Here is a 19,979-nt window from a genome sequence, read left to right as displayed (position 1 = left end):
TAGTACTATATTTTGCCGTCCGGCTCCGCTCCCGGCGCGCGCTCGCTCCGAGGGCCGTCGGCGGGCGGGGACGGGCCCAGGTGTGTGTGTATATACATATATATATGTGTGTGTGTGTGTGTGTGTGTGTGTATACATACATACATACATACATATATATATATATAATTTTTTTTTTGCTTTTTGCGTTTTTCCCCTCTGCTCGTCGGGGCGAGGGCGCGCGGGCGGCGCGGGCGAGACCCTGCGGGCAAGAAAAAGAGACACTAAACAAAAGCCGAACGATTTAATATACATTTTTATATATATATATATGTGTGTGTGTGTGTGTGTGTGTGTGTGTATCAAAAAGAAACCGCCGGGTGTTCGCAGCGCGGGCGCCGCCGTCCCTTATTGCTGCCTGCCGGGCGGCCCCGGCGCCCTCCCCACTGCAAAGCTCAGCGCGCTCCGGAGCAAGAAAAGAGAAAAAATTATATATATATATATAAAATAAATATATATATATATATATATGTACACAGGTGCCCGTACCTGCCCGCGCCGGCGTGCGCTCGCTGGCGCGGGGCCGGCGGCTCCGCGGGGCTGCGGCCGGGGCGAGGGGCCGGAGCCCCGGGCGCCTCCCGCGCCGCCCGGCGCCTTCTCCCGGCGGGTTTTCTTTGAGGGTTTCCCCGGGTCGGGGCTGGCGTCCCGCCCGTGCGCCGCGGTGCGGAGAACGAGGAAAGGAACCCGGATATATATATATATATATATAGATAGATCTCAATATATATATACGTATGGAGCGCAGGAAGAGCGGAGGCGTAAGCGGCTCCGGGCGGCGGCGTGCCGGCTCCCCCTCGCCGCCGCTTGCTCCGGGGTGGCGGCACACGGGGAAAAGAAATAAAAAAATAAAATAAATCAGTGCAAGAGTGAAAATAAATACTGTCGAGGTTAGAGCCGGGCGGCGGCGGCGCGGAGGAGCTGCCCCTGCGGCGCGGCTCTGCCCGCGCCCCCCGCGGAGATCCACACCTATGTACACACGCGTATGCACATATATATACACGCAGGCGGCCCGGCGGCGCGGGCGCCCCGTGGCACTTGGAGCCCAACGCTTATTGCCTTCCGAAGGAAGAGGGGGGGACGAGGGAGCGGGGCGGCCCGAGGCAAACCCGCCGCCCGGGCGAGCGGAGTCTAAGGCATCGTGGGAGCGGACGGATCCCGCCCGGGGCTCCGGGCGCCGTTCGGTTTTGCGGGCCGCCGTTTCGCAGCCCGGCGTTGGCGCCCGCAGCAGGGCGCCGGAGCAGCGCTGCGTTTTGCTTCCTGCTCTTTCGACACCTGCTTTCTGCAAACACGTCCCCGATCTTCGTTTCGGTGGGCGCCGAGCGGGGCCGGGGGGCCGCCGACCCCGCAGAGCCCGGGGAGCCGAGCAGCGGCCGGGCGAGCGAGGCAGCCGGCGGGGCTCCGCGGCGAAGCCGCCCGGCGCCCCGGGAGCCGAGGGGAAAAGCCGAGCGCGCCGCTCGCACCGAGGCCTGGGGCCGGGCGAGCGCGGGGCGCGCGGGGTGCGGAGGCCGCCGCCGCCGCCTGCCCTCGGGCTCCCCAGCCCTGCCTGCCCCTCCGCGCTAGCGATCAGCGTGTGTGCTGCCTTCCTCGCCTTGGCTTTGCTTTTATTTCTGCTTTTTCCCTGCCCTTTGCTGACCAGTGAGAGGGTCCAAAAGCCCGGGCGATATTTGCAATAACTTAAAAAACGAACAGCAAGTTTTGCCTCTGGGGCAATTACTGCAGAGTCCTCTTTGGCCTCCCTCTGGTTCCGTTAGCAATCCGCTGCACGATTAAAGACAGCCGGGGGGCGGTGGGGGGAAAGAGAAAATAGACCGATCAGATATTCATATTAGCAATTTGTTACAGAATCTAAATTACACAGCCAACAATACCTACGGGCCCCACCAGTCCACCCCCAAGCGCTCGGCTGCTTCTCGCTTGCCGTGATGCCGCGGATTAGATGAGACGAGTGTATTGGAAATCCAGCCTTAGCTCGTACTTTACAACATCTAAAACCCATCCCGCCAACACTCGGATGAAGCATCATCAGGACACCCTCCTCTCCCCGCTCCGCTTGTCCCAGGCCCACACAACCGGGTCTCCGGGAGGTGGCACCGACGACACCCCACGGCGCTCAACCGTATCCAACCAGCAAGAGCTTCGTCTTCGGTCCTTGCTCATAGTCCAGTTTCTGCTCCGTTTGGTTTTCTGTTATCTGTTTAACGTCCTTGCTCCAAGGCCACCGTTGTGATTGGGGGCAAGGTAAGTGTCTGTACGGTGGACAGGCGAGGAGAAAGGGGAGGAGGAGGAGTTGTAAGAGGAGGAGGGTGTCCGGATGTTCTGGCCCCCAGTCTGAGGTTGCTGCAGGTTGAGGATGCTGTCGATGGCGCTCTGTAGGTGCTCGTTGAGGGAGTCGTCCTGGGGGCTGTCGCTGGAGAAGCTGGCGTTATCCACGTCGAAGGACTCCGACTTCCTGCGTTTGGCCGGGGGCAAGGGCACCTCCCAAGTGAGTTCCGAGCCAGAGCTGTGATCAGGCGGCTCCGTTTTTATCATCCCGTGATAAAACTCATCCTCGACTTCCGCAAGTTCCTTCATAAGGCCACTGGTAGAGTCATCGGTCTTCTGCGGGGCAGGACTGTCCTGCAGCACGAGCGAGCGGGCGTCGCTTCTGTTGAAGAACAGAAGCTTGGAGCTCTCCTCTGGCCGGCTCTTCTCTGCGGCAGCCGCCGTGGGGCTGTCATGGGTTTTGTGGGAGGTGATCACGCTCCTGGATCCGTCCTCCTGCTTGATCACAAGGGTGCTGGGGATTTTATCCGCCTTTGGGGCGCTCCCTTTCGGACAGGCGTCAGAGGGCTTATCCGCTACGAAAGCGTCCACGTTCTCTCGGTAAGTCTTACGAAGAGGGAGCCTGCAGTAGGTCACCATGGGCTTCTTCTCCACAGGAGCCGAGGTTACGTGATCGACGGTCCCGTTCATTTGCCCGGCAGCGGTGGAGGTGGCGGTGGTGGCGGCGGCGGCGCCGGAAGTGTGCTGGTCAGTCGTTTTGATGACTCTGCACACAGGCGGCAGCTGGTGAACGGGATCCAAAGCGGTATTATGGACCACTTTACTGAGCCCAGCCTCCTGCTTGATCTTCAGCTTGAGGCCGATGCGACTACGGGCCTCGTACGTTTTGATCGGGGGTTTGCTCCTTGAGGGCAAGGCATCCTCGTCGCCATCTAACGAAGGCGAAGCCTTGGCCCATGTCACCGACGGGGAGCCTCCGCTGTGCTTGATAACCAGTTTGGTGGGGTTGATCTGAGTGGCGGTCTGCACTGGGGGCACCTTCAAGTTCTCGGAAGCGGGCGCAGCACTGGATGCGGAAGCCAGAGCCACCGAGGAGGAAAGGCTCTGCGAGCGGGACGACGAAGACACGTACTCGTCTGCAAGAGAAACACAGCGCCGGGCATCAGCACCAGCCCACGAGGAACCACGTTTCAGGGTCCCCGTAAATCAGCTGCTCATGCTATACAGAAAACGCATGCTTGTTTTTCAAATTTCTTTCCTCAGCTAAACAGATCTTTCTCCCCCCGGTTTCAGAGACACGTCCAGTGCTTTCAAGTTAAGCCAAGCAGATGTACATCACCGGGGAAAAAAGCCGTAACTTAACACAAACCTCTCACATAAAGAAACTCCAAGGCAGCCAGGAACCATAAGTAACTTGTCAGGAGCCTAAACCTCGCAAGTAATTGCATAAAGTAATCCTTCAGCTGCCGAGACCTTTGCTACAGAAAGACGGATGGGGAAGACTACAGAACAGGCAGCGCTGCCTCAGGTGTCGCAGAGCAAGACAGCATCACGTCCAGCCCCTGAAGAGCAGCAGAGCGCAAGAGAGCGCACGATTACAGGCAGCAGGCAGATGAAAAGAACGCGTCATTCGTCTCCCACCTGGTTTCTCCTTCGCCAGTTGCTTATCAAGCGCTAACATGGTCTTTTCCTCTTGTATGAACATGCGGTCGATCATCACCATCTCCGCTGAAGGACTGACTCTCTGCAGATCACGAACATGGGATCGGGGAGAGAAGAAGGGAAGAAAGGCTCGTTACAGAGCAGAGGGGCCGCGAGCCGGGGCCGCGTGGAGCCGACGACCCTCCGCGGGGTCGGTGGCCGGGGACGCGGTGCAGAAGAAGGGGCCAGCAGCCTCGGTGCAGCGCGCCGGGCTGCACGCGAGCTGTCGCACGTCCCAGCCGCGCGTCCAAAAGCGTTTTGGTAACAAATCACCACCTTAACGCAGGCTATTAGACTACTATTCTTCCAAAATTTTGCCATCCTCATCCAAGAAAAGAAACGAAGGCTCAGCACAAAGTTACCTTCTGTTTAACATTGGTTATTCTCAAGCACAAGGTTTGGCCACACACAGAAAAAGCTCTCCTCCCGCTGCTGCCCTTGTAGAAGTAAAATCGCTGCACTGCCAGCGACTTCCCCGGGGCGGCACAGAGCCCTTAGACCGTTACGCGGTCCCGCCGGGCAAAGGGTACTACAATAAATCAGAACCGGCGCCGCCTAGGATCAGAGCAGCCTGGGTTAGATCAACGGCTGTTCGATATCGCACCCGTGAGAGCGGAGACCGCGGAGAATCGATCTTACCCGAGACTCCTCTAAGAGCAGCAGGCGGTATTTGTTCAGCATAGCTTGCGTGCGCTTTAAGAGCTGGGTAGACACCATTTCAAACTCCTCATCCACTGCGAGGAAAAGCGGAAGGAGAGAGAAGAGGAGAGTTTGCGCGGGTTTTTTGAGCGCAGCTGCACTTGGAAATAATCCACTAGGGTCCGAAATTAAACTTTTCCCTTGCAGAAAGAGGCCACGTGCCAAAGCGAACGCAGACATAGGACGGGTGGCTCTCTGCGACAGCTTTTTTAGTCAACTCACCTGAAGGAGACCCTGAACAAAGATTTCAATGTAATTTTTCGCTGCTATGAAAAACCCCAGAGGACTGTTAGGGCCCGTATCAAAAGCTAAGGGCTCTGTTTCAGTGATATCTCAGAAGATAAAGAGGCTGCGATGGAACCTCTTTAATTTGCTTTGAAAAAACCCGGGTCAGAAACCCTAGCAAACTTCAAATACGCCGCCCTGGGAATTTTTGTTTTTCCGGAGCACGTGCACTTGTTGTTTTTCGAAACCTAGAGCTACTCTCCTCACAGCTCGTACGGCAGCACCAGCGAGGCCCGGCCCGCTCGCACAACTCACCCTTCTTGTAGTCCTGGGCGGAGGGCAGCATCCCCTGGTAGACGTGATAGGGCAGGAGCCGTTGCAAGGCGTCTTCGAACGAGCGGAACGACGTCTTATAGTCGGGATGCAAAACCGCTCCCTGATGCTTATGCAGCTGCTCCAGGAAGCTGAAAGCAAAGAGGACGGATAAAGCTGCTGCGGGGTTTGCTCCAGGCCCAGCCGCGGCGCGGGCAACGCTCCCGCTTCGTCGCTAGCCGCGCGTTTCGCCGCCGGCACCGCTCTGCCACGCTCACCAGGCTTCTTTGCTGGGCTGTAGTGTAGGAGCTTTCTTCAGGCTTCCGAGTTTGCTGTCGTACTGGCGAGGAGAGAAGGAGCACGCGTGAGACGCCGCCGCGAGCCCCGCGCCGCACTCAAGCCGACGGCCCGAAGGAGAAACCCGCCGCCCGCGGCAGAGGGACAAATCGCCCCTTTCGCAGCCCCCGCGTCCCCATTTTCTCTCCTGCGCCGCCTGCAGCCCCCCGCTCCAGAGCACCCGCAGCGCGCGGCGGCACGCTCACCAGCTGCTGGGCTTGCACGGGCACCGAGGGCAGCAGCTGCGACAGCCCTTTCCCAACCACCTGGATCTGCAGGGGACCTTTCGCAAGGCTCAGGCTTGAGATGGAGCTAATCACTCCAGGCTTAGGCTGCAGAAGGAACAAAAAGGTGCGTTTTTTTTTTCTTTTTCCTAGTTGGAATGCCAGCATAAATGTGCTCAACCACAATGAACCGCCAAAACGCGCGGCGGAAGCGGCCTGCCGAGACCCCGCCGGTCACTGGTGAAAGACGGCATTGCAGCGGGATTCCTTCTCGCTCGGGTGCAAACGCCCAAGTCTGAACTGCATTTTTGCACAAAATTATTATTCTGATTTGTAATTCCAGAAATCTGTATCAACAGCCTTCACATATCATTAAATAAATTGGTAAGTACATCAATTCCCTTAAGGAGGAAGAACAGAGTTCCCCTCCCCAGAGGTTTCAGTATTAATTGAAATTAATATTGATGGCAGTTAATATTGATGGCAGTAATTATTTTTATAGTGCCTTCAGAGGTTCACAGTACTTAAAAGTGAAAACTATTGGCAATATTCAAACAGTTGCTTCAAATTAGTTTCTCCTTTTCTCATAAAAACTGGAAAGCCGGAGTGGAATTTCAACAGGTTTCACCTGCTTTAAAATGGGAAAGCTTTGAAGAAAAAGGGAAAACCGTTAAAAACACGTTCTCACCTGGACGGGCTGCTGGAGAGCAAGCGCTGTCCCCGGCTTCCCCGGGGCCGCCGCCCCCTTCCCGGCGGAGAGAGGTGCGGAAACACTCGGGAACGTTTTGGTCTCCGCGGGGACCGGCGCAGCAATACCTGGCAAACGGGAAACACGGCGGCGTTTTGGTTTGTTCAGCTCCAGTTTAGACAATAAAGGATTACGGCCCGGAGCCACGCGGCGTGTTTCCGCCCGAGGGACCGAGCTCGGCGGGCCACGCCGAGGTCCTCCCAGCGCAAACGGCTTCCGGAGCCACCGCGGCGCCGGCACCGTCACGATTCCTCGAGAATATTGGAAAATCTGGTTTGCTGCCGGAGCCCGGTCGGGGTTGGCGGGCAGTCCCACGCGGCACACAGCCGGCGGAGGGGAAGGAGAAGATCCCGCGAACCCAACCGCGTGCTAACGCGGTGCGCTGGGGGCTCAGGGCTGGGCTGAGCAAATCAAACCCAAACGAGCTGTCCTGCTCGCCCGTAAATAGGGTTATTGCTTTCTGCTTGCAAAAAATATAAAAAAATGAAATTTGTGGTCCTTACTTTGCGTGCCATGAACTAGTTTTGTTACCCGACTCCAGGGAAGGCCTGAGAAATGATTAAGGCCAGGCCTCCCGCTCAGCTCGTGAAACCCCCTAAGAGCAGCTGGCAGAAACGCGCCTTTCAGCTGCTTTCGGGATGCAGCAGGTAAACGTGCGGCGGCGCGAAAGGGCAGGAGGAGCGAACGCGCCCGGCGCCTTCGCAGAGATCTCCGTCAAGCCCTCCGGAAACGTAAACCCGACGCGCGAGCGAGGCCGCCCCAAGCGGAGCTCCGAGCGGGGCCGGCGCCGCTCCGCGTCCCCACGGCCCGGCAGAGGCTGTCGCACCTGCGGGGGCCGGCGGCGCGGCGGCGGCGGCGGGGCTGGGGGCCGGCGTGCCCCCCGCCGCGGCGGGCGGCCCTGGGCCACCCAGCAGCGCCGAGGAGGAAGAGGAGGAGGAGGAGGCGGAGGAGGCGGAGGAGGAGGAAGGCTGGCCGCCGAAGGGTCCCAGCGCCGGCGAGGCCTGGCCGGGGGCCGTCTGCTGCTTCGGCTGCAGGATGATCCCCTGGGGCACCTGTGCGGGAGGGAGAAGAAAAGCACAAGGTGAAAAACCGGCCTCCGAACCCCCTTTGGGTTATTTTTGCGTCCATCCAACACCCCAGACGCTGCCGCCCGGCGCGGGGAGCGCTGGCAAGGTGCTGGCGGAGCACGGGGCTCCTCCGGAGCCCGTGGCCCGGGAACGCGCTGCCGTGAGCGAGCCAGGCCCCTTCCCGGGGGATTTGTTTCAAATTCGTATGCTGATAAATGAAAATCGAGTTCAAGCATTGCCCTTTTCGCTCCCTGACCTGCATCCTCCCCCCCCCCCCAAAGTAAAAACAAACAACTGCAGGGCAGTTTTGAAGGCTTGGCTTTCTCCGGTACTTCATTAGCAAGTCCCTGATCCACTTAAATCACAGATATTTTGCTACCCGGAACTGCACGGGTCCCTAAGAACTCAGGGCAGACCCAGAGCCCCGCACCGGAGCACCAGCATCCCGGGATTCGGCACGCGGAGACTCGGGCCGCGGCGCGCCGGGTCGCTTCCGCTGTCACGAGCGCCTTCCCCTCGCCTCGCGCTGCTCGAAAGCCGCCGCGGAGCCGCCCTCGGGGGAGAGAGGCCCGGCCCGACGCCCGCGCGGACGCGTCTGCGCCAAGCCGGGGAACGCACCGAGACGCCATCCACAGCGAAAACGCACCGGAGGAGGAGATGCACCGCAGGAGGGCTAAACCGAGCAAGGCTACCGCGCCGGCGGCGGCGGCGGCTTGCGAGCGGGCTCGGCGCTGCCACGGACGGCGTGCCGAGGCAACCCCGTCCCCCAGCGTGCCGCCATCTAAAAACGGAACAAAAACCTGCAAAACCCCCATGCAACCGACGTCAGCGCTGCCGCGCGAGCGGAGCAGCGGGTGCTTGAGCTTTCTGGCGGCAGCCCCTGGGCGCCAGCACACGCGCGCGTGGAAGGGACTGGACCGAGTTTCCCTTTGGTTTTTGCGTTTCATCCCGGCGATCCTCGGCGCGACGCTCGCGCCGTTGCTTCGCTTGCGGCCGCAACGCGCCGGCTCCCGGCCTAAACCGAGCACGAAACTCCCAGCTTTGCCGGCACTTATTTACCTGCGGGAACCTGTCCAGTATTTGCTTCTGCTGAGGAGCGGGGTTTGCAATTGCCGAGAGGGTTGGGAATTGGCTCGGGAGCATCGGAAAGCTGCGCGGCTGCTCTGCGGCTAGGTGAAGCGTTTGGGTGGGGGTCGGGGGCTTGCCGGGGGCCGGGAAGGGCAGCGGGAAGTGCGGGGAGGCGGCGTGTGGCGGTGCCTCGGCCGGCGGCGCCGGGGCCGGCGGCGGGCCCTCGGCCGGCGGCGGCGGGAAGGGCGCCGGCGGCTGGGAGGGGGGCCGCAGCGGGTGCTGCGCGGCGGTGCCGTGCGGGGATGCCGCCGCCGCCGCCAGCTGGCTCGGCACGGCGTAGAGGCCGGGCGCGGGCGCCTGCGGGGTGCAGGAGCGGGCCAGCGGCTCGGAGGGGGGCCGCGAGTGGGGCCGCGAGGGCGGCCGCGAGAGGGGCTGCGGCTGCGAGGGCGGCCGGGGCGGCGGTGGCGACTGCAGCGGCGCGAGGTGGGCAGGCTGCAGCTGCGGACTCTCGCCCAGGGGAGGATGAGGTAGCGCGTGGGACGGGGAGGCTCCAGGGAGCTTCTGCTGCCCTGCGGGTAACTGCAACAGAGAAGGAAAGAGGAAGAAGTTAGTGGCGGCTCAGGAGCGGCTCCTCGCCCGGCGCCCGCCTGCTCCGACGCCTCCCCTAAGCTCGCTCGCCCGCCCGGGGCGCAACCCCTGCGGCGGCCCTTAGAAGCGGGCGGTGGGAGACGGAGCTGAGGCTGGAAGCACGAGGGCCTCCCCAGCCCGGGCTGCAGCGAGCCGCCGCCGCTGCCGGCGGTGCCGCCCCGGCCCGCGGCCTCCTGCCCCGCGAGCGGCCTCCCCGCGCGGCGGGCGCCTGCCCGGGCCGGCGGGACAAACCCTCCTCTCCGCGGACCCTGCGCCGCCCCGGGCGCACCCGCTGCTCCCCCTTCCCGTGGGAAAGGGGCCGGGATTTTTAAGAATAGCCCTAAAAGGATCCTGGCTGCTTAAAGCTCCCTGGTAGGAGACTCGGTCCAGAAGCATTTTTTAAAGATTTCCGGGGAAAAAGGCCCGTAACAGAGGAAGCGGCAGCCCCAGCCTGGCTGCGCCTCCGGGCAGCCCTCCCACGAGCGCCTCAGCGACCAGCCCCGCGCGGCCTCGCTACCCACCGCCGCCGGAGCGGAGTCGGAGAGAAGAGTAAAGCAAAGCCCCGGGCGGCAGACGGCAGCTTGCGGCGGCGGCGGCGCAGGGCTTAGCGCAGGCGGCAGGCGAGCCGGCGGCAGCGGGGACGCTTTGCACACGGGGATCGCCTCCCTCCTCTTAGCGTTTTCCTTCGCGGCATGAAAACACGTTCACCTGCCCGTTTCCGCTACGGCGAGCCAGACGCCGACGGCCCGGCTGCCGCGGTTTCGAAAGCAAACCGCAGCCGGCTTCTGCTTCGCCCCGCTCCCATCTACGCGCAGATCCGGCCCCGAAAATCGAACCGGAGGGAGCTCAGCACGGCAAAAACCATCAACGGGAGACCCTTCCCGTGCCCCGCAGCGCTCCCCGCTCCGATATTCACTTTCATGCAGGCGCACGTGTCGGAACGCGGATGAGATTCGGTTTTAGGAAACCGTCGGGTTTATCAGGAGGGTTTTTTTTGTTCCTCCAGCATGGCCTGCCCGCGCGGGTCCTTCTCCTTCGCCTCCCTCCGTCGCTCTTCGCCGTCCAACCCCCGCACTGCTGGAAGCGCCGCGTTAGCGGCACCTCGGCAAAGTTGCCAAAACTAAACCCGTTCTGGCGTTTGCTCCTCGTCCCTCCCGCCCCGGGAGGCCGGCACGGCGGTTTCTCCTCGCCGGCGTTCGGGTTGGGCCGATCCAAGCTACCGCGCGCGAGGGAAACGGCTGCCTGGGGACGGGCAGCGTCTAGGAACCCGCAGCGCGCGGCCGGGAGGGGAAGCGCAGCAACGCCCGCGCGCGCCCCACGGCCCCGACCGAAACGCGGGGAGAAGCCCCCCGTGCTCGCAGCTTCACGCAGTAATGGTCAAACTTGAATTTCCGCCTCGGCTGGACGACGGACAGAAGCGGAAAGTCTGGCGCAGAGCTCGCCACGCGCCTCTTAGCTCCCCGGCGGCAGCACGAACTAACTCGGCTTCAGCCGTAAGCAGCTGCCTTGTCTCAGTTACGCTGAAATACATGAAACATCAAGAGCCAAACTACACGCGTCCATACCTGTGTTGCCAGTAACGTTAAAAAGAGAATTTTAAAGTTTCCCATTTATTTTCGTTACTGTCGTTAAAAAAAGAACGAGGAAAGAAAAAGAGATTTAACTCCCTTCTCACGTCTCTCCTCGTTCAGGGGCTGCGGTAAGCTCTGGAGCAGGACCTGCCACTATCACCATGACTTCAAGAACGAAGACGACCCACGGTGGCTGAAATCGGACGCCTAAAACACGTGAAATGAACTATATCGATTTACGCAGGACGAGGTAAGACGCGTCACACGTCTGCACTCACTACTGAGCCCATCTCGGCTTCCCCAGGGCCGGCAAACGCCCCCAAGAACGGGTGACGCCGAGGCGCATCCGCCGGCAGGACTCCTCCAAGGGGCGCGAGGCATCTCCGCCGGTTGTGAAAACCAGACTCAAGTTAGCGACGGTGGAAAACGTGGTGGAAAGGTGGGGGCCGAGCTCCCGCCACGCTCCGGGGGACGGAGGCACCGGGGCAGCAGCTCCCGGCCACGCCGCCCGCCCCGCTCGGCCCGCTGCCGGCTCTCGGCCGCGCCGGCGGCCTTCGTGATCCCGATGAACCTCTCAACAAGTAACTTCTCGCTGCCGACCGGCCCCCGAACGACCGTACGGTGGCGGCCGGCGGAGGCTCGGTGATGGCCAGCTGGACCCCGAGGCCTCTCTGCTCGTCACTGCTGGCAACTTCAGATTCAAACGCAGCGCGGACTGCTCCATCACGGGCAGCTCACAGTAAAGAATTACGACCGCAAAGGAGCGCTTCCAGCACGCGCGGCCTGCAAAGGATGCCCGAAACCGCTGCTTTTCACCCCCCCGCCACGCTCGGCGCCCCTCTCCGAGCGCTCGAGCGCCGCACTTGCCTGCTGCAGGAACATCTGCATGGAGTCTTGGTTGATGACGGTTCCCGCAGCCGCCTGGCCCAAGATGATCTTCTCGGGACTGGCGGCCAGGCTGGGGCTGGGCTGCGAGGTCGCGGGCGGCGGCGGCTGCGCGGGCGCCGGCTGCACGTTGAGCTGCAGCGGAGCGGGTGGCTGCGCCGCGGCCTGGACGGTCAGGATGGAGGACTGCTCGGCGCCAGGCAGCAGGCCGGTGCCGGAGGCGGGCTGCGGCTGAATGAGGCCTGGGCTCTGGCTGCTGCTCGTGGCAGACGCCTGGATGCTGACGGCCTGGTTGAGGTTCTCCGCGGGGTTCAGCATGGCGACCTGGTTGGGCAGCGTCACGCCTTGGATGACCGTCTGCCCCGTCTGGTTGATGGCGCCGCTGGCCAGCGAGGCGGCCACCGAGGGTTGGCTCTGGGTGGTCAAACTGCCGGCGAGGGAGACGGGCATCTGGAACAGAGCCGGCTGGCCCACCTGGCCCGGCTGCAGCTGGATGGGGGCAGAGAGGATGTGCGCGGTGCCGTGGGCGTTCTGCGAGGTGAGCACCTGCCCCAGGTTCAGCTGGCTGGCTATGTTCTGGTTGGTGAGGATTTGGGCCGGCAAGGCTTGGTTGGTTATCAGCTGTCCACCGGGCCCTTGGCTAGTTATGATATGGGCTTGCCCGCTAGGGTGTGAGGTGGTCAGGATCTGCCCTCCCATGTTGGCCTGCAGGGCCGAGAGCTGCTGGGGGATCTGAACAGCAGAGGCACCTGCTATCTGCCCGGGAAGCAGGAACTGGTTTTGACCCTGCAGCATGGCCTGAGGAACGTGCTGCGCCGGAATGACGATGCTGCTGCCTTGGTTTAGCAAGTGCACGCTCATGGGCTTGTTGAGGGCTTGCTGCTGCGGCGGAGGCTGCTTGAACATGTTGGCAGGAAGCCCTTGGGGGAAGCCTGACAGCACGACGTTCTGTCCTGGTTTACCCGCCATGAAAGTCAGGTTCTGCTGGGCCTTTTGCTGTTGCAGGGCAGCTTCGTTCTGAATGGTCAAGGTGGTGTTGTTGGAACCAAAGGGCTTGGGGGTGATCTGGTAGAGTTTCTGCTGGAGGACCCCAGCAGGCTTGGGCTGAATCGGCGTGGGCGTCCTATGGATGATCACGTTTTGGGCCTGCACTAAGGGGCTGCTTAAGTTGGAAGTGACGGTGAGAGGCTGGGAGCCTTGGGTACCGGACACGCTGCCAAACATTGAGTTTCCGTTCAGCGTTGTAGTGGCCACCGCCGGCAGGTTCTTCTGGATGACAAGACCAGCATTCTGTGGAGAAACCCCGGTTGACGCAAGGGTGACCTGCTGCTGCTCAGGCGCAGTCTGGGTGATGTAGCTGCCAACAGGCATGGTGGCCACCTGGGAGGGCTGAACTTGTTTCGCAATGATCTGCTGTGCTGACTGGTTAATGGCCATAACTTGCTGCCCAACCACCTGAATTGGCCCAATTCCCAGTGTCCCACTTGGGCTTCCATTGGGCAAGCCCTGAAGGTTGGAAATTGGCTGGATGGTGACATTCCCTAAGCCGACCTGCTGGAGAAAAGGCTGAACGCTGATGGCCTTATTAACAACATCTGCTCCTACCGACTGCTGCACCAGCGCTTGATGCGTCAGGACTGCAGGTTGCTGCAGCCCAATTAAGTCAGCCCCGCTGGAGAAAATCTGTGGGGTGCCATCAGAGGCCGTCTGCACCACCGGCTGAAGCGTGGGAAGCTGGAAGGAGCCCAGGTCCAGCTCAGCCTCAGCCTCCAGCGTCTGCTCCGTGATGTTCGCCTCTTGCAGGCTCTGCTGGAGGATGTCGCAGGGCTGGTCCGAGTTCGGAAGGTTTGCCCCGCTGCTGGACGGCGACCCCAAAATGTCATCTTCTAAAAAGTCGAGGTCCACGCTTGTTGTGGGCTGGTTCTGTTCAGTGTTCAGATGATTGCCAGAGGACTCTTGCACATGCAGCTGAAAGATTTAAGGTCAGGGGGAAGAAGAAAAAGAAGGAAGCGTTGAATTCAAATACATGAAAGGGGATTTTACATCTTTCTCAGCTGCTCTGCACCCTTACTGGGACTGTAAGACCAGCTTTCGTGAGCCACCGCAGAACTAACGAGGTGAACGATTCCACTATGCGCCTGTACCTTTACTTTAGTAAATATGCAAAGCATTTTGCCGGCCCTGTGAGACCCCAGATAAACGCACGGCACTGCTTCAGAGCACGCGAGACAGGCACGGCACGACTTGCTTTAAGCTACAAAGCGAGCCAGTGGCAGAGCTGGTTAACGGCCTCCAGAAGAGCAGCTTCACCGCGCCTTGGCTTTAAGCTATAAAATGCCATCGGATGCGGAGAGACAATAGAGCTCACAAAATATTTCTTGCTTTTCTTATTGAGTTAGCTGAAGACTAAAATCAAGCTGCTGCTTGAACCAGCGGTGGAAATTCCATGTGCTGAAATAAACTGCCAAACCCACCGCCCGCCCCCCACCTTTTCTTGCGCCGGATGCCCAAGGAGCAGGTGACCCGGCTGGGCACGTGCTCCCACTACCGCAAGGCACCGGCCGCCTTTCACCGCCGGCGCGGAGGGAAGGCTCCTTCGCCCTCGGGGAGCAGGCAGCGGAGGCGGCATTGCTAAGAACCACAAAAAACGGCAGAAAAAGCCCCGGGCGCTCTAACGTCAGACATCTCTACAAGGTAAAGTTTGGTAAAACATTGATTTTAAGTTGTTCGTTCCCATTTTCTAGTAGATCCAAGGATAGAGCTAAATCTCAACTTTCAGAAGAGCTTCTCGGCTTTCCAACAAGTACGGCAAAGCATCAGGAGTTTCATTAAAATTCTCTGTAAAAACGAAGTGCAATGTGAACAGGAACGGAGAAAAAAAATAAAGATTCTTATTACGATGCAACTGCAAACAGAAAAAGTGACAGCGTAACCCATGTCCTTGTGGGGTGGGGGAAAAAAACGCGGACTTTTAGAATCTATTTCCACTTATTTCAACTTCACTGCACTAGTGGCCTGCAAGGAAACTGGAGTATCCTTCAAGTCTAAGGACAAGCTAAGAGGAAGGTGACAAGACATGTTTCCTCAAACTGTTTTAAGCACTAACATTCCTCCAACTCAATTTGAGGTCTGGGAGAACTCTTTCACCTCTCTCTTCTTTTTCACCTTATTTTCTATCCTCAAAGCTTTTCCCAAGTTGAAAGCAGAAAACGGACTTTCTATGCGCGCGTGAAATTGGCTTTTCTCCCCTGATATGCGGGGTACCTACTGGAGCTATTTCTCTATAAATCTTGGGGAATAATCCCTGCATCCTGTCTATTTGCTAAACCTAGAAAACAGATTAAAAACAAGCCTGCGAAACAAAAACAAAAACAAAAAGAAAAAGGGAAAGGTTTCCAAACTAACATTCCCCAAGTATAAATTAAAAAAAATACATACCCCAGCACCTTCAAAAAAGGCACTGGCTGCATCTCCTGTGTTGTCCAGGAGATCATCACTGTCAATCTGTAATTAAAAAGATTTTATTTTACTTTCTTTAAATATAGTATATTAAAAAAAAAAGAATTCAGTGCTGACTGGCAGCCACTGGAAGCGGATGATCTCTAACGCACAGAGCGCGTGGCGCCCGGGCAGCGGCAGGGCAAGCTCCCCTCCCATGCATCGCCTCCTGCCAGCAGGCATCAAATCTCATCTAAAAGGGTCCCAAAAGCCGGGCTGGAAAAGGTGGCTTGTTCCACACGGCCGCGGAGCAGTCGGCCACTCAAGGCAGACGCCAGCGCCGCCGGCGGCACCTTTTAAGCAGGCAGCTGCCTAGCACAAAGATGCCCGACGCGTTTTGCGCAGGCCACCGAAGCGCCGCCGGTTCGCGCTCGCGGTCGGTCGCTACTTTGGTGTCGTGCCGTGCGCGGCGGCTCTCTGCAAGCAGCTCCCTGCGTCGTAGCAAAGCCCTATCGACTTCACGCCGTTCTGCACCGCGCAGCTTCTAGGACGGGAGCTGGGAGATGAGAAACGCCTATCATCCCCTGCGCAGTCCTGCTCGCTGCTCTCATTAGAAAGAGTCCTAAGATCTAAGAGTGGTTCTGAAGTTAGGTTCTCCTTTCTTTGGAAGTTCATTAGCATTTAAACTGTTTTTTTAAATAAAGTTTTTTTAGTTAATAAAAACAAATCATTGCTCACCTTTTCAGATCCATGTAAAAAATCATTCAAGGCCTGAGGATCACTGCAAAACAACATACAGAACTATTTAAGGAAAGAACACATGACCCACTTATAATCTGGAGCAAAATATACGTTTCTAATTAATGCATTAACATCACTTTGAATCCCCTCGCGTTCCGACTGCTGGCAGCGTCCGCGGTTCACTGCGGCATCGCAGTCGCTCCTCAGCACACAACAGCGGGAAGCACAACCAGTTCAAAGCACTCTGGTTGCAAGCAGGCCTCCTCGCCGAACGCCGCAGAGCTCTGCGGCGGGACGCGGTGCGGCGCCGGGCGCCAAAGGCACCCGGAGCCGTGGGGCAGCGTGGCCACCGCCACGGGGTAACGCCGGGCAGACCCGCTCCAGGTCAAAACAATACGTGTGTTTAGGGAAAAAAACAACCATTCAAAAACGGATGAGAGATCTGAAATGCTGGGATTAGTGATGGGCTGATTTATACTGTCACGGATATACTTTAGTATGGACGTAACGTATAGGTATTTAAACGCAACAATTTTTCTGTTTTTGTTTTAATTCTCCTGAGCCACTGACACTTTCTGATTCCCCTTCCCCTGTTATTGCTGCAAAGCCCTAATTACTGAACCGCTGGCAACAGCTGCACAATCACAACGGCCCCCTGGGAAAATTAGCCCGCGTTTGCTGCTCGCGAGCGGTCTGCCGAAACGCTACCTGCTCCGAGTTCACCTGGGGCCGCCAGCTAGCGAGCGCCCCCGGCTAGCGGGGACGACGGCTTCGGCCGTCCCCTCCTCCCTGGCAAGCACCTTGCCGCGGCGTTTTGGGCCTGGACTACGGAGCCTGGATTTCCAAGCACAGGCACCACCTAAAAACCATCGCTGTTGGTAAAACAGCACCAACATCAGATTTATCCACATTATTCCATATTAGGTGGAACCAACAGAACAGGGGATGCCCAGGGAGAACCTAGTATTTTCTCACCTAAGGAGCTGGGTAAAACGTTCTCAGTAGCAGCTGTTCAAACACCCCCAAGCCCCAGAGCCATCTGAGCTTCACACCAGGCTTATAAGCTTCAGAAGTTTGCAAGCAAGCCTTACATGTGGCTCAATACCAAATTCAGCCAAATCACGTCGCGCGCCAGCCCTTTGGGGTCGTACCAACACGGAGCTGGCACGTGGCAGGGAAAGGCGAGGGGGCAAGCGAAGCTGAGACAGGCTCGCGGGCGCCCACGCCAGGGCGAGACATTCGTGCCCAGGAGAAAAAGCAGCTAAGGAAATGGAAGAGCAAGAAGGTGCCTGTGCAAATCCAGCAGTGGCAGAAGGGACCTTTCCGAAGGGTATAGGACGCTGACAGGTTCTTGCAGAGAAGTTCTGGGACAGCAAGCCCCGCACTGGAGAAACACAGGTGACGCACTGAGATCGCCTACAAATCGCCTGCAGCAGAAATTCCCTTCCTACCGCTATACCTCCCTCAAAAATAGCATAAAAGCTCATAAATTACCACACAATTCGTGTTCATGATGTGGCACTACTTACCAAATTACATCTAGCAAGCACCGGCCATCTTCATCATCCATGTCAACTGAAAAGAGGGGAGAGAGACACCACGTTACTGGTAGGAAAGCAGAACCGTCACATGGCACGCATCATGCTCACGCATTGCTCCTTGTTCCCTTGCATCCCAAACACAGCACTTTGCATTTCAAAAGGCTTCTCCTTCCCACACAGCCCTGCCTCCGTGCACACACCGCGTTCCACCTTGCTCATGACTGTCAGGTAACCTTGGTTCGTTAATGCTTTCGGCTTGGGTGCCGAGGGTCCTTCGGGCTTCAGCCCCTGAGAGCACGACCGCAAGGACAACCGCAGTTACGATTTTTGCGACCGTGTATTCGGGCCCATTCCGAGCACCGGGCTGTCGGCTCCTGAGGTTGTCTGCTTTTGCGCAAGAGCCTCCTCCCGCAGGCTGAAGGACGGGATCAGGACCACCACGACCAGTCTGGGCCTCCCCGGTACAGGATGGAGGGTGACAAACGGGAGCGAGCCCAGAGGCGGGTCCACCAAGACGGTCGGGGCTGGAGCAGGTGACGCGCGCTGGGGGACGATGAGAGTCAACGCCACGAGCGTCGCTCCCTCCGGCGGTGCTCTCTGCAAGAGGAGCCGAGAGCGGCCCAGCCGCCCCGCTCGGCGCTTGTTCCCTTGCAGCGGGCAGCCTGAGAAGGGACGACCGGGAAACTCGGAGCTCTCACTCAACTGTAAGCTCAGGAATGAAAGGGCACCTGCTTCCGTTCTTCCCCACACTCACCTCTCCGTGCAAACGAGAGCTAAGAGAGCATCGCAGATCCGCACGCTGCTTTCTGGATGCAAGCGAAGCTCCCCAGCCAACCGCGAGAACTGCGCGAGGCAATCTCCGTGCCCGCAGCGCCTCCGTGGAAGGCAATCCTAGAGAAGCCGCGACAACTGCAAACCGTAGTCACTTGGATTGCAAGCAAAGCACTACGCTGAGGTTCCCTACTTCAAATAGAAAACTTAAATGGTTGGATATAGCAGCCTTGGGAGCCACCTACTCTAATGGATGTGAAGCGTAACATCGCATCTGCAGAGGTTTGAACTGGGTAAAACAAAAAGAAACAAAATGAGGTTTCAAGGTGATGGTCTATGACCTCGTGGGTTGGAATAAGGTTGATGCCCTACGGAGGTTCAGTGCTCAGATACAGGTTTTGCGTTGACCGTGTTGAGAACAGCGTGCTGGAGACGCGACCTCTCTGCTGGGACACTCGCTCATCCACAGCGCACCCTCCCCGGGGAACCTGCGGCTCCGTTCCTCTGTTTTAACGCTACGGACTGTGCACCTGCTATTGGCTTAATGCTATTCATCAAGGGCAACAATCAAATCCAACCAAGTATTTACTTTCTACCCACTCAGCATAGGTGGTGGTCGTGCAACCAGAGACCTTTGCGAGACAGAACTGTCTGAAGATCAACTGTGCGGCTACCACGCTCCGAGAGCCGGAACACCAGGCAGAAAGGAGCAAGTATCATCGCAGCGTCGGGGGAAGTCACGGAGAAGGAGGAGAAACGGGCAACAAGGAAACGCCCCAGCTTTGGGAAGCACCACTCGCCTCTTGGGCACTGCCAGGCACTTGGCTTCCCCCCTGCCAGGAGGACACAGGTCTCCTCCTGCGATGAGAATGTGTTGGGGAGGAGGAGCCCCTTGGCACCCAGGGGTGCCCGTGCTGCGCTAGGGTGGGCTGGATCTAGCCCAGATGTCTGCCTGCCCCCACCACCGAGTCTCCCGTCCCTACAAGGAGCCGTTCTCCAGCCCTCCCCGGGCCAGGGGATGCTGCGCTACCCGCTTCCGATGTGTTTTCGCACCAAACTTGGATCATTCAAAAAGGATAAAGAAGAAAATTAAAATCTCATCTTCTACAAGCAAAAACAGTGAGAGAAGAGAAAGCACAAGCAGCGTCAGGGCTTTTTCAGCCTCCAAAGGTCCCAAACAAACGTGGGTTTCAGAAATACCTGCCTTCGGCAGCGCCCAGATTGTTTCCTTTAAATACCAAACCTTCCTATCAGCTGGATAGCAAAAATAGTGCTACCGGCGTTTCAGCTCCCGGATGGATTTCAGCTGCCGTTTTCCTAACGTGGTGTTGGGTTTCCTTCTCGGAAGCTCCGCTGGCCAGGGTATTCCCTAGCAGCGCGAGAAGGGTTTTCGACCTCGGGCTTAAACCCGTCGAGCAGAAAGCGCCGGCCGGGGGCCCGCGGCGGCGGATCCCGGATCTTCAACGCTACTTCAACGGAGCAGCTGCTTGCAGCGGCAGACGCACCGGGAGGTGATCTCGATTCGATCCAGTCACCTAAAGGCAAGCTTTTGGAATACCTAACGTTTAGGATGCCACGCACTGTACCACACGTGCTAATTTATCACGCCGCCGCGACGGCCTCTGGCAAATCGTGCTTTGGAGCGCTTTGCTGCCGAAGGTGAAACCGAGGATTTTCTTCCAACATCCTCCAACCTGGCATCAAGCCACCTCTTAGCGAAGCCC

At 58.6% G+C, this 19,979-nt stretch overlaps 1 protein-coding gene across 1 annotated transcript in view; it reads right to left on the bottom strand.

The window, feature by feature from the left end:
- Positions 1-1,509: 1,509 nt before the first annotated feature.
- BICRA (BRD4 interacting chromatin remodeling complex associated protein) overlaps positions 1,510-19,979 on the bottom strand; it is a 51,205-nt gene continuing 32,735 nt past the window's right edge. The window contains exons 2-14 of the mRNA XM_062598197.1: positions 17,473-17,518; positions 15,941-15,983; positions 15,203-15,268; positions 11,747-13,732; positions 8,910-9,260; positions 7,520-7,598; positions 6,487-6,824; positions 5,781-5,906; positions 5,517-5,578; positions 5,242-5,390; positions 4,642-4,736; positions 3,943-4,045; positions 1,510-3,437 (exon numbers count right to left, since the gene is read on the bottom strand). Of these exons, the coding sequence (XP_062454181.1) occupies positions 2,227-3,437; positions 3,943-4,045; positions 4,642-4,736; positions 5,242-5,390; positions 5,517-5,578; positions 5,781-5,906; positions 6,487-6,824; positions 7,520-7,598; positions 8,910-9,260; positions 11,747-13,732; positions 15,203-15,268; positions 15,941-15,983; positions 17,473-17,513 (4,650 nt within the window). The 5' untranslated portion in view covers positions 17,514-17,518 and the 3' untranslated portion in view covers positions 1,510-2,226. The remainder of the gene's footprint in view (positions 3,438-3,942; positions 4,046-4,641; positions 4,737-5,241; positions 5,391-5,516; positions 5,579-5,780; positions 5,907-6,486; positions 6,825-7,519; positions 7,599-8,909; positions 9,261-11,746; positions 13,733-15,202; positions 15,269-15,940; positions 15,984-17,472; positions 17,519-19,979) is intronic.

This window comes from Rhea pennata, chromosome 32 (assembly GCF_028389875.1).
Source record: "Rhea pennata isolate bPtePen1 chromosome 32, bPtePen1.pri, whole genome shotgun sequence".
Taxonomy (NCBI): domain Eukaryota; kingdom Metazoa; phylum Chordata; class Aves; order Rheiformes; family Rheidae; genus Rhea; species Rhea pennata.
This window is presented reverse-complemented; position numbering and strand designations above follow the sequence as displayed.